This window comes from Sinohyriopsis cumingii, chromosome 6, assembly GCF_028554795.1.
Source record: "Sinohyriopsis cumingii isolate HCF-2022 chromosome 6, ASM2855479v2, whole genome shotgun sequence".
In the NCBI taxonomy this organism is placed as follows: Eukaryota; Metazoa; Mollusca; class Bivalvia; order Unionida; family Unionidae; genus Sinohyriopsis; species Sinohyriopsis cumingii.
This window is the reverse complement of record NC_142966.1, coordinates 136,249,118-136,263,870: the sequence shown is the minus strand read 5'-3', so window position 1 is coordinate 136,263,870 and position 14,753 is coordinate 136,249,118. Positions and strand designations below refer to the sequence as shown.

Here is a 14,753-nt window from a genome sequence, read left to right as displayed (position 1 = left end):
GTTTGCAGGCTGCTGAGAATTGTAAAAAATCGGATCCAAGACGTAAAAAAGTGTCCTACCAAGCCATGTTGTATGCGAAAACGTCAGTCGCTATAAGTGTATTCCTTCGTTTTCTAAATCTCCGATACAGGACTATCTATCTATCTATATATCTGTCTGTCTGTCTGTCCAAACATGGTAACATATATAATGACTAAAATTATCACCCAGTTAAGACCTAAACATTCCATCTCGAACCAAGTCATACAAGTCAGTTTGCTTGAAAATAAATTGTATTCAAAATTGGCCGTCAGATTGTACTTGTATTTTTGGAGGAAAGATTCAATCGATATTACTGAAATAAAGCGTTTAGGAAACTTGGTTAAAACTAAACAAATATGCTACGTGTCCAATTATATTGGGATTCCGTGACTATTTCAAATTGTTCAAGGTTGCTAATTCTGTAAATTATTATCAATATTAGCTCATCATCCAATTTATCTCACACATTGCAGAGGAAAATGTTAACAAATCAGGTTTCGTTTAAGTCAAACACAAAGCAATGAATATGGCAGTGTTTACGAGCATGTGTGGTGTCTATTCTAAGTCGTTTGAAAGACACAAATCTGTAAAAAAATCGTTAAAGTCAGATCTTATTAAAGTCATCAGTCTAATTATTATTAAAATCATTAGAATACTTGTCATATGACGCTTTACATCCAGCTTTGTTCAAGGAATAAACAAATATAACTGCTAGTGTTCACTTTCCATTGCACGCCTTTTAGAGGTCGTTTATGGCAGACAACTCTGTCAAAAGTCGTCAGAAACGGAATATCAACGTAAGTCACCCAAGACATTGTTAATAAAGTAGTTCACATCCATTAGCTTGAAACCAAGGAAAACAAATGTGATCAACTGGCAATACAACCGATTGTGTTATGTCTCTTCACACGGGCGAATCAAAATGATTAACACTCCCTGCCACTGTGGTCAAATCGTGTCATTGTTCTTAAAGAACTCGCTTGCCACGCTAATCACCAAGTCAGCTTGTCCTGTAACAATATCGGAAAGGACAATATGTCTACAGTTTGTATCACGTCCCAGTAATTAAACGCACCTTTTCTATAATACGTTATGAATTTTGCATTTCCTTTAGAGCCTCCTAGATCTGATTTCTAGGCTGAGTTGTCAGCCATATATTATGTTCCATTTAAAATATTTGCAGAATATATCTACAGTTAAGGCCCCGGCTTCTTCTTCGCATAAACTTCTAAATGACTCTTTGCTTCAAGTTATAAAGCAAACAGGAATATGGGGACACGTGGCGCTAATCTGACCAATCATATATCAGCTTTATAAGGAATGAAATACATATCTTATATCTTTTATACAATGCAATAGTGCAGTCTTTGTTTGATTTGCGACACGCGGAGTGTCTAAAGGCTGACAGTGACGGAGAAAGAGTACCCTAATTTAGTTGTAAGTTCACATGAACATGGAGCGGAGAGCTACAAATTAAATACACTGTGTACCAGTTTTAAAATGTTGATTATACTGTATATAAGTTAAATAATCTGGGATTATGATCTTTTCCTTGTATTTCTAATGCAAATTAATGACCGTTGCAAATAAGTACAAAGATTAAAAACATTAAATGGCAGTTGAACAAAAGCAACATTACATCCGTGTTGCTATTGTATAAATCGTTGACCGATAGGCTGAGTATATAATGGGCCAATTAGGGTAGGCCGAGTTCTTTATTGGCCGAGTAGTCCCACAATTTTAGTTGCTATTCCAGTTTCTATATAACTGAAAGACAAATTATTTTGCAATCATTTAGTAATAACAAAAACTATTTTCTTTTTGTTACTATGAACGAGGAAGAGTTTCTGTAGGAAGCCGCAAGAACTGATTGTGAGAACCACCTGGAAAAATGGTCTTACACATTTCTTTTGATGTAATTAAATAAGTATATTCTATTACGAATCTAAAGTCTTAAAAGAAGTAATAGAAAAGAGTAAGAAACAACAAACTTTTATAATTGAATAAACAATTTATTTCCTTATAATACAAAGTGAAAATGTAAAAATAACTTTCGGTAGTGCGAATTAAATTCCAAATAATACTAAAATTAAGGACATACACCCTAATGATTTATGTTCTGAGTAAACCTTAGTGGAAATCCAGATTAAATCCAACACTGGAATTGTTGATGTGACTGTAGTGGTTCGTGTAGTGATGATATGCCTAGAGTCTTTTATTGTAGCACAATAATACAATCTAAAAATAAAGCCTTATTTGAAATTTCATTATAATTCAAGTCTCTATTTCCAAGAATGTTATTTTTGAGCACTTTGTATTTCCGGATAAGAACCACTTGTATTAAATAATTTGAATAAATAAATTCCAGCCTAAAATAACTATTGGATCAACAATAATACAATTGATTCTGCTAAAATCTTAAACCACGAATAATTAATCTCTAGAAAAACAAGACAATATTTTCCTCTGCTTCACGTCAGGTCAAAATTAGCATTTTCTATTAAACAAAACTATTACCTAATGGATAAAGAAATTATAGAAAGCTCTTAATGTTTACAAGATAAAATCTTAATTATAATTAAAAGTCTATTACTACAGTTATAATATAGAATGTGGAAATGTATTCGGTAGACCAGGTAAATTTATAAGGGAATTCCAATAACATAGACCCAGACCCAAACAAATATGTTTACTTCTATTTATAATGATTCTAATATTAAACATATATACGTAGATAATATTTTATGTATGTATTAGGTGTTTACAGAATTTAGAAAAATCAGTGATTCAGGTTAAGTAGAAAATGAATCTGACTTTGGACAAGGTAAAGTCCGACATATAATGTTACATTATCAATAGCATATAAGGAAATAAAAAAGATATAAAAACTAACTAACAATGCAAATTAAATACACATACTGATACTATTTCAGCGATAATTCTTTGCTGTATGAAAATAATATAGAAGATAATGTTAATTATAGACAACATGCTAACATGTATGGCTCCTTTGTTTGAATACACCTTCAGTTTATATTGCTCATTGATGTCCTTAACATGATTATACTTATATTTTACTACCTTTATGAAGATAGGTCCTTTATAAGATACGCTACACTTACAATTTAACCAAGAAAATTGACAGTTGCCTTTATAGCATTTCCTGTTCTTTCCTCCTTTGCTGTAACCTCGATTTCTGTACCTCCAAACGTCATAGAGAAAATAACACTTCTCTGGTCTCTTGGCACACTTTTATCGAGAATACTAATGTCGACATATCCAAGCTTCACACATCCGTCATCTGTGACGTACATTGGGGATTTCTGGGTTGAGGCATATATTTTAAACCCAATGGAACTTTGACTTTCGTACGTCGGTATGTAAGATTTTTCTGTAGTAGTCACATTTAATGCTAAAGATTGGCCTATTTCAACATACTTATCAAATATGTCATTACAATATGGTACATGATCGTATTCTTTTCGCTTCCTGATGTCATGTTTGCCAATGTCAAACGGAACTGATTTGTCAACGCCGTATGTGTATTTGCAGACACGGTGTGAAACAGAAGATGGACTATGGCCAAAAACTACTGCCCCCTTCAAAACCACTAATCCTGCCTCCTGTGGTATGACGACTTTGAGGTTAGGGAAGCTGGAACGAATGGCATGTTGAAGCATCTTGGACTCAGAAAACCCTCCCACCATCAGAATGCTAGATACGCTGCGGACAATCTTGTCTTTCATCAGCTCCTTCAAATGGGATACAGTACTTTCAATGGCATTAGAGAAAAAACTTTTCATTACGGAGGCATTTATGCGAAGCTTGTCACCTGTCAAGGACACTTCGTTGGCATATCTTGTCTGCAAAATGGCTGTGCGAAGATCTTCACCAGATTCATCTTCAAAGATTTCTTTCAGTGAGGACGGTAATCGAATTGTAACTTTATTATTGCTATCCGGAGCAATATCTCTCTTCTTTATCTCAAAGTCTCTGAATATGTCCAGATAGTCTTCTTTGTTCTCAAGCTGGAAGCGCTGGAAGACTGGATTTCCAACCAGGCTAATTAAAAATTGCTTATAGGCTTCGTCTACTTGAGTTCCTCCCCATGCTCCACCACTGGCTTTATGAAGCTCTTTCAGTCTTCCATCCGACAAAACTTCGTGAACGGTGATATCTATGGTTCCACCTATGTAAGATACATAAAAATCTAAATGTGCTGCGTTACATATTTACTTTCTTCAAAAAGTATTCTTGAGAAATATTTCATGATCTGTGTATTGGTTACAAATATTTGCATTACAATTTTGAGAGTGTGTCAAAACGTAATTATCTTCGAACCTTACTTTTATGGAATAAATGAAAGAAAAGTATATTATTACAGATTTCTATAAAGTATTAGCTCTACTATAAAATATTAGCTTTACTATAAAATATTAGCTTAATATAGAAGCAACGCAAAATTAATGAAAATATAATGAAGCGATTAATTAACCTCCTGCGTCCAGCACCATGTATATTGATCCCGGCTTAAAAGAAGCCATTCCTCCTCCTTCGACCATCTTTTGTACTGGGAGAAGGCGGCAGAAAATGGACGCTGTTTCTGGTTCTAGTGCTATCTTCAGGCTTTCGTTTTTAATCCCGGCCTGAGAAAGACAATTATTGAATTTTGTACAAAAGTAAAATGTATTTATATCGAATTGTTCTACTGGATGGAGAGGTTTATCTGTAGCCCCTTTCATTCACAAGAATTAGTAAACTAATGCTTGGACAGAAAGCTAGTCACTGAAGTAGTGTGGGGAAATAAATCAGTGTGTATACTGGATTAAAATTGTGTCTGAGTCATTATGTAGTTCGTAATTTTGTTTTGCAACGACAACCATGAATATTTAACCATATACAAAAAATTATCTTTTCATTTACAATGAAATGGCTGAAATGTATCAAAACTTTATTTATCTATAACTACTGATAATATGCTATATCGTTCTGGTTTTCAGATTGGAGGTCTGCAATTGGTCCTACTATAATTTTCATCAGATCTTTCTCTCAGCCGACCACAATGCTTAAAAAGACGTACACGATCGCTAAACGCACGAATCTGTCAGTGTCTGATCCAGAAAAGCGTGATGGAGCATAGCCGTAATTTTTTGACCCGCCCCTGTTAGTATCTACAAAATAGATCAGTTGATCATTCTCATCTGTATGATAATATCAAAGATCGGAAATGTTTGCTTTACTTTTAAATAATAATATATTCATAGCCATGCGAAGTATTGTCCCTTGTCATTCCACAACTTAACAGAAAATGTTCAGTAACAAATAAGTACTTTCGATCAATACGTGGAACAAATAATTCAACATTTTAAATAGATTTCGAAAGTTCTGATCTTATGACATCTACTCTAGATTGTACGATCATCACCTGGCAATAGACGTACAGGTGGATATCACGGTAATAAGTAAGCTTTTACGCAATATATGTCACAAAATAACAATGGCAATATGATTTAATTTCATAAAAATTATTGGAACTTAATGAAAACTTTATATTAGAATCAGTATTCTAGAAACATAGTACTTTAATATTCAACTGCTATAAATAGGTTGATAATAGTTCAAATTGATACGCGTTTGTTAAAGCAACCTCAACTGCAGCCTCCCTCATGAATTGTTTGGCGGCATCAGTCCAGATGGCAGGCACGGTCAAGACCCACGTGATCTCATCTTCTGTGATGTGCCCACTTGACAGTCGATCTTTGCTGTTTTTCAACATGTCATCTTTCAGATAACGAATAACAAGCGAGAAGACTGTTTTTGCTGGCAAGGATTTTTGTGTTTCGTCATCTAGATTTACATTTCTATCCAATCCCTGTGTACAAGAGATAATTGTATATGTGATTTCTGAAATAAAGGCTGAATTAATACCATTAGGAAATTGGTGGAAGGTTGTATCTTTCAATTAATAGAACTATGATCTATGAAAAATGAAGACTTCTGATCCATACATTTAGAAGTCCTTAAAGGCTATGAGCAGGCGTCAGTCAACAGTTAGTTATGTTGTTTGAGACATGACTTAATAACGCACGCAACATGTATATGAGTTTTTCTGCACTGTGTGGCAGGATTCTTAAAAGGAGCAATGCTCAAAATATCCAAAAGCTGTTAGAGATGGAGCTCTACCGCTGCTAAAAATGTAATGATAAGGAGAGAAAGTGCACAACAATTGTCAATAGGCTTGCCTCAGCGCGAAGAATTATGTAGACCCTGTACAGAAGCACAGTTGACCGAGCTATTTAAAATTGCATCTATTGGTACAGCCGTCCATGGACTTTCAAAACTTGATTACGCATACTGCCTAATAATTGTATCCCATCAATATCCTACTGATACGAAGGAAAGGACGATGAGAAACCACTTCGCATCTGCCTGTAATTGCATCCTGTGATTTATTCTGAGTCTCAGTAACCCACAAAAACCTTTATGTTCAGAACGAACATTTCAGTACGAGAGAATAACGGTTAAGAAAAACAATGGAAAACATGGTTATATAAATGTTTCTTTCTAATGTTTATCATTCAATTTGTCCTGACATAACATGAAATTATGATGCTTTTCAAAACGAAAAAGTAAAACTGAATAACAAAAGTTATCTTTTAAAGATAATTATAAAAGTTTAAAACTTCAATTTCAGGGAGATTTTAAAAGCTGAGAAAATTGGTATTCATATTAAATAGCTCCATTTGTAGCCTGAAATGATGTACAACGTTCGATTTTAATAAAATGAAGCTCAGGCATGATCTGCATAGATTTCAACACGAAACGCTTCAATGCATTATTATATTATCAGGTACATACAAAGTTATTATTAAAATAGCCTCCAAATAACCGACTATTTTCCGATACAAGATACTGACACCGGTTTTAGAACTGGTAATAATATAAACTATAGTGTTATTTCCCAAGTTTGTTCTAACTCCCCCCTCTCTCTCTCTCTGTGTCTGTCTGTCTGTCTGTCTCTATATATATATATATATGTATATATATATATATATATATATATATATATATATATATATATATATATATATATATAGAGAGAGAGAGAGAGAGAGAGAGAGAGAGAGAGAGAGAATTAATACTACAAGTACTGCTAGTGCTAATAATACTAATAATAATAACAGGAAGAAGAATAAGAACAATAATAATATTAATATATTACTATTATTATTAGTATTATTATTATTATTAGTATTATTATTTCACCTGGACAAATGCAATTAAGCCGAAGGCACGGCCCTGCTGATGTCGTCCGCTGCGTCTTGTCACACATGCGTCATTTAACGTCAGTTTGTCATCATCCTAGACACTCTGTTTCTCGACAATTTTGATAGTAATCTGGTTTTTTTTACTTCTAATAATATGACACCCGATAAATTAAAACACCTGATCATATCTATAAAATGACCTGTACCTTGACAACAATTTTGTATATTATCAGCAGCAGAAGAATGGTTATTATTATTATTATTATTTTATTATTATTATTATTATTATTATTATTATTATTATTATTATTATTATTATTATTTAGTTAGTGATTTTTTTTTATTGTTGCTATTGTTGTCGTTTCTATTGACATTAAATATGCCTTGATGATTTGGTGGTATTGGTGTCTTCATACCATTTTTCCATGCAGCATCATTTTAAAGCGACGGAAGTAATACCATCTTTGGTGTTCATTGTTGTCCTCAGATGCTAACTCACTATACTTGGTTTCAGCTTCATAACCAAAGGAATGAAACGTTCTTCCGTCCGGATTTATCAAGACGGTCGTCGGGGCCTTCATCGATACGAGTTATCCCCCATACCACTGCCTTGCACCGATCTTCGTTGGATCTGTATCGTACTCGTGTTTGAACGAGAACGCCCAGCCGGAATAAGTAGTTCCGAAATCTATTGCGGCAACAAAAATAGTTTTTGATGCCTATGGATAGAAGAAAATACAGTGTTTGTTGCTGTTTTACTTTCATCCGCAAATCGTGTTACCGTTTTGTTTCGATATATAAAATATAGATAACATATAGCGTATGTATGTAGTTCATATTCTCGAGTAAGTATTACTTTGTCGAATTCGCTATAATTTCATATCACATCGTCCTTAAGGGCATAAGAAAACATAATATTTACAATAAGTGTTATTCTCCTTTTACGGTATATAGTCGAAAATTCAAATTTAAGTGTTTACCATTTCTGTGTTTAAGCTACAGCATGGGTGAACAAATCAACCTGCAAGATAAAGAAAGATAAGATTACTTGAAGCATGTGTACAGCAACCATTTTAACATAAAATAATAATAGATACACCAATTCCAAAAAACGTTTGTATATGAAATTTTCATCTGTGTATGCTTCTTCAGACAAAATACTCCAAAAGCAAAGATTATTTTGAAATGCACAAAAAAATAAAATAAACTGCTCCTGAACCCATCCCCACCAACTCTTACTTTTGAAGACCCCGAACCGTAAGGGCGTTTACACACACACACACACACACACACACACACACACACACACACATACATATATATAACTCTATGGAGATTCAAAACCAAGTCTACGATTAAATGGCACACATCGCCTATCCTGCAAGCACAGTCCATATACCATCATGACCAAGCCCACAATTCAAAGCTTGATTATTATAGCAAGAAGAAGATTATTATAGAAAGAAAAAGATTACTGACGTCAGCTTTGAAAACAAGTGAGCGAAGCGACGCGGATCAATGACAGCAAGTTCTAAATGATGGAGAATACGATAAATCATGGCCAAATTTATTCATAATGTTTATATACATGAACATTTGTATGGTTTGGTCACGTGCCAACCAAAGTCTGTTGGAATCTTAAATGGCCAACCAATGAATAAATACAATAGTAATAGAAGCAAACGTAATGTCCACTACAGATAATGCCAATTTTCTTGGAATTTTAGAAGTAGATTTAAAAGTACCTATGCTTTTACAGGACTATAATAAACTTCACGTACAAAATTGATATAAGATCAAAAGGGTTAAAAACCTTTTGTAGATAAAATTTTGTGTGCATTAACAAATATAGTTCATTTGCAAGAGTAACAATAGCAAACCAAGTTAAAGCATGTCTAAAGAACAAGAACATAAAATACCGTCTCTTTAGGATATGTAAGCTCTTTGTTTTATATAACTTTGTAATAAAACGGATATTCCAGTCTAATTAGAAACGTTTTTATGTTCTTTTTATTTTAACTTTTAAATGTTTTCGTCTCATTACCAGTCATCTTATTATTTTGCATAAACAACATTTACCATATAACTTTTATCTTTAATATCAAAGAATACTAGAGATCAAACACTTTCCCTAAGAGTTTTTCTAACATAATTTTACTTTTTCACAAACATACGTACAGATATTACAATATATTTGCCACTATATGCTAACATTGTCAAGGTGGTTGTTCTATTATTCACTTCATCTGAATTCTAACAATCGTTTATTGGAAACAAAATATTATTTTTCTGATATACACTAAAAAGCAATTCTAGCCATTGATCTCATTTATCAAAGGGATCTGTTACCATTAAATTATCGTGTCCAAATCGTCAATTTCTGCTTCACGTCGTACTATATATATTGCTGGACACTGTACATAAATGTTGGATTGATAATGACAATACAATCAAGAAAGGTTTATACAGTTTTTAATACCACGTGTAATTATATATTTTGGTGTACAGGTTATTTAAATGGTAGACAAAAGTTCATAATACGTGTAGCTGCATCAGATAATTTTATGCTAAAATGATACAGGCATATTGTAAAAGTCGGTTCAGTCCCCTTCATTTTTATCGTTGACACTGAATCTGTGAATAGTATCGTTTTGGTCTATTAACATTACATATAATGTAATCATCGTGGAACTCAATTTTCACAAGCAATAGTTCTATACGACTTATATATATATATATATATATATATATATATATATATATATATATATATATATATATATATATATATAGAGAGAGAGAGAGAGAGAGAGAGAGAGAGAGAGAGAGAGAGAGAGAGAGATAAACAGACATATGTGTGTTTTCAAAATTCACAAACTTTATCTGATTTTGCAGATATTTCTTTGAATATTTACCTTTTGAATCATAATAATTAAAAAGTATAGTTGATTGTTGTACACGGATATTTCTTACTTGAAAATGCTAAAATTGTAGAGTTACTCTTCAAAATATATACTTTCATCGTTGTCGCTATTAGCAAGAATTCACTGTTTGAGCATGTTCATGTACATTTCAAGTTTGATGAACTTGGGACTAAATGGTCCTTGTTTTATTCTTTTGTTAATATAACAAAATGCTTTTTGATCATTAGAAATAGTGTAAATATCAGGTGCAAAATATGGTCCATATAATGAAATGTATAACCTGCGATTTTTGTTCGCAGTTAGATATGAACGAGTATATCAATTCTTAATACTAGTCTTTCATGGTGGTGTGGGTTTCTATTTAAATATAGAATATTAAAATAGCATTCAAAACAGCCAACAGATGCAGCTTTCCTATTTGTATTATATCCTTTGTTATTTGTTATGTTTATATAATTTGCATTGTGCGACTGACCCTAATCCATAATTAAGGGTAGGTGTTTGCCCAACATGTCTAATATCATGCAGTGTAAACATGTTTAATTAACTTGAGTTCTAAGATACAAATTTGATTCTGAATTTATAATTTTCTAGAAATATTTCTATTTACAGCTTGATGGAAATTTCCATTCGGATGACAGAGTTCTTTATACTTCTATCTATAACTTCGAATGTTCTGGAAATGGGCTATCGGCCCTAGTGCTAGTTCTTAGATTGTGTCTTAGGTATTTATATCATGATTGATTATCTTAGAGTTTCACATTCATATCTTAACATATGAAGTGGAATCAGTCTTTTAGTTATATTCAGATTTAATTATTATTTAAATTATTCTTTGGACTTACATGGTGCTAATTCATATTTTCGCACTAAATCAACATTTTTGAAATATTGTGAATTCTTTCAATGACATTCTGGATTATATCTGTGTGATACATTAAGACTGTTAGCATATAAACACTATTCAGCACTGTTAATATCGGAAATCACGCTGAACACCGCTGGAATTCATTTGGAATTTAGAGGGTTGTTGGAGGATATTAAACTGGTTAGGCTAGACCTTAGATATATCCACTAATCATTTTGGCAATTTTTAGGAATGTAGTCACATCGTCTAAAGTATATTACCAGCGTCTGCCTTAGCAAACGAAGGGCTCGATTTGGATCATTTAGGCGGCGCCCATGGATTTATGCGTGGAGCCCCCACCCCACCCAACCACGGCACTTGCAAATAAACTTTTAAACAAGTTTTATATGATATTGAACTTAAAATTTTCTTAGACCGCGTTAAAATTATTTTCTCTCAATAGATTTATTTTTAACAATTATTTACGCGTGGGACCCCTGTGAGCGCTGGGCCCGATTGGCGCAAATCGGTCCAATCGTCATAAGACCGGCCCTGTATATGACAACTACAGTTATTAGTTATTATTTTTATGAGACAACTATTTTTAATAATGATAACAAAAGCAAATTCAAAGGAAGAAAGCAAGGTGATCCACGTATCCAATATATACGCATTGCCATAAGCGTGGAGTAGAGTAAGTGACTCACTTGACATTAAAATAATCATGAATTACACGTTAATTCTGGACTCTGACATACTGATTTTTTTGCAAGCAACATTGAACAATAAGTGAGATTTTCGATCAGAGTCCCTCGCAATGATGTTGTACAAGCACAATTTAAGTTGTTTGTCTTTAGTTTATTTAACTCGAATTTCAAAGTTAAAATAGAAGTTTGCTTCATATTCACATATATTATTTACAGTATCAGGAATTCATACTTAGACTGAAAGTTCACAAATTAGCTGGCATGATTTATTTATATATTAGATTATGCATAAATTCCTTGGATCATCATTATCATCATCATCATCATTACCATCCTATTACTTATCTATTATTTTATATTCTCTTTCTGCGTCTTCTTTTTAATAATAATAATAATAATAATAATAATAATAATATATTATTATTATTATTATCATTATTATACCCGTACTTTTCTAACTTTACCGGGAAATTATTGTAAATTTTTTCAAATAAACCGTAATAATTTCAGTTCCGTGTAAGGTCACGATGCATTTTTAAAAAATAACTAAACATGTTCTCCATATTGCTAGAAAAATATAGAAACATCTGATTTAATCCACCTCTCAGTAATGTAAATAATGTAAAACTGCAAATTTAGCTATTCTAGATGAATATCAACATGTTGAATTGTACATCATTCTGTGTTGTGCATCCTTATTATCATAGACATCATTATTGCGCACGCATTGGTTGATTCAATCACATGACCAGGTATACATGACAAAGGGACTCTGTAATTAACAAAACAGACATTAACTGGGAATTATATTGAATTCAAGCAAGGAATCCTTGGATTATATTACTGTGATTCTACAAAAGACTTTTGGCGCATCAATACTGTTCAGGTCATTGGTACCTTAGTATATTAGAAACTATTACTAATACAGGCACATCAACGCCTTCAGCGTTCGAAATTATCTGGAATACCACAAAATATATTTTTTCATTATGACTTGTGTCAGACATTTTTTTGATTATTAGGGATTCAATTTGCAACACCGTCAGTTAATGTTACATTTTCATTTTGTATTCTAGAAAAAAATATTTATTGAATTTTACAAATAAAGTTCGTTTTCGCTCTTTTCAATTACTTAGTTTAAGACCATACAGTCTTATTAGCATGCTGCCACAACAGGAAGAATCTACATAAATGTGAAGGAATTTGCACAATGGCCCAAGCGTCACAGTCTAGGTGTAGGGCTGAATACAGACGGTTGGGTGAGGTGTTTGTGAATATGCAGTAAAAATCACCGGGGTATGTGACGGTGAATGAATGCAATTGCGCATTGTTGTTATTGTTATTGATGATGATGATGATGATGATGATGATGATGCACTGTAATTAGAACATAGGCACGACGACAGAACAGGAAGTAAATTGTGTCTATAGATTTACATACGATTCACTAGATATATTCAAATACAAAAGAAAGTAAATTCAGCTGGCTTTCATTGTGACCTTTCTGCTTAAGAAAGGACTTTTTGACAGGCAACTCTATACTAAAGATTAAATCAAACTGAATTAGCTAAATTCAAATGGCAAACGAACTCGCACAGACCACAACTTCCTACTTTCAATTTCAACATTTGGCTGAGGTTAGTTCCACGTCCTACAAATAACGAAATCATGGGTGATTATATAAAAGACTTGTAGTTCGATTTCAGAAACACAAAGACTTAGGTACATAATGAATCGGTAATGTTTTACCTATGTTTTAGTCATGTATCGTCTATCCAGATTCGATCCTGGTTGTTAAAGGTAAATGGCTCTTGGCATTATGTTTATTCCCTGTCGGATTTCACACTTGAACAACCTCGGGCGGGCGGAGCTTAACGTGTAAGAACATTCTATTCAGAAATAAACAACAACAATAGCTGTGAGTGGTGCATTATGTAAGATCTATATTTTTTCTCAGGCTTAAGAAAAAAGGTCTTTTGGCAACATGTGACATTATGAAATTTTCTATTTTTATTATTTTGTTTAAAAAAATGTGATGCACAACGTTGAAAATGCATATGGTGTGATGAATAACTCTTGCCAGTGTTTAGTTCCAACAGAGTTATCTCTCTTAAATGGAACTGAGCACCTGGATTGAGTATCGTCAAGTTAACAATATGACTTCGTTCTTAATCACACTGTAAAATGCGCATGCTGACTAGGATGGAAAATATTTTATTTCACCAAAGATTATCATTAAGGCCTATGGAAAAACTGACTTTCAGTTTTGGGTAGTCCCGTGTTTCCATTTTCCTTGACGCTAGTAAAGCAATCGAAAAGGCAAACCACTGGACGTTAATCAATAAGTTGATTGATAGACAAATAGCTATTTCCATTGTTTCTATTCTCATTAAATGGTATATCACGTCATGTTTTTATAAACGTCGTCTAAGTGCAATAACACGTTATCTAGCTGTTTCGAGTATACTGAGTTTTATTTTCGGTGTTCAAGTATTAATTGTATTATGTTCGGGGGTGCTCAGCGGTATTTGATAGTAAGCGGTGGTATTGATATAGGCTGAAAAATCAACCCCACATGTAATAATAATGACTTGCTGTTTCAGGGATGATATCGCATATTCATTAAAAAATGCTAAACACGGATTAGGTGGTGATGTTGATTTATCGGACCAGCGTTGATAGTGGTCACATGAGGATAAATTATGACCGAATGATATATTGTCTAGTTAAAATCGCCACCCATTGATGCATAATTGATGAAAATGTAATGCCAGTTCATTCGAAAATGACTTTTATTTACATTTTCAAGTTTCTGTTGTAAAACCATGTTGGATGATTTAGTCAAATATAAGGAAATATGTATTTATTTCACAATTGGTATTGAAACCGGTTTATGTAAATATATTTCTTATATGAAAACATATCTTAATAAACGTTGTTTTAGTTGAAATAACATTTCATTTAGTTATTTTAAGTATTGTGTTTT

General features: G+C 32.9%; 1 protein-coding gene across 1 annotated transcript; it reads right to left on the bottom strand.

Moving 5' to 3' along the window:
- Positions 1-2,012: 2,012 nt before the first annotated feature.
- LOC149798065 (heat shock 70 kDa protein 12A-like) lies at positions 2,013-13,623 on the bottom strand. Its single transcript, XM_089963148.1, has 6 exons — positions 13,517-13,623; positions 8,270-8,310; positions 7,706-8,008; positions 5,669-5,893; positions 4,517-4,667; positions 2,013-4,210 (listed from the first exon to the last, which is right to left on the bottom strand). Exons 3-6 carry the CDS (start codon positions 7,868-7,870, stop codon positions 3,147-3,149), a joined length of 1,605 nt encoding a protein of 534 aa, XP_089819274.1. The 5' UTR covers positions 7,871-8,008; positions 8,270-8,310; positions 13,517-13,623; the 3' UTR covers positions 2,013-3,146.
- Between the last annotated feature and the right edge of the window lie 1,130 nt (positions 13,624-14,753).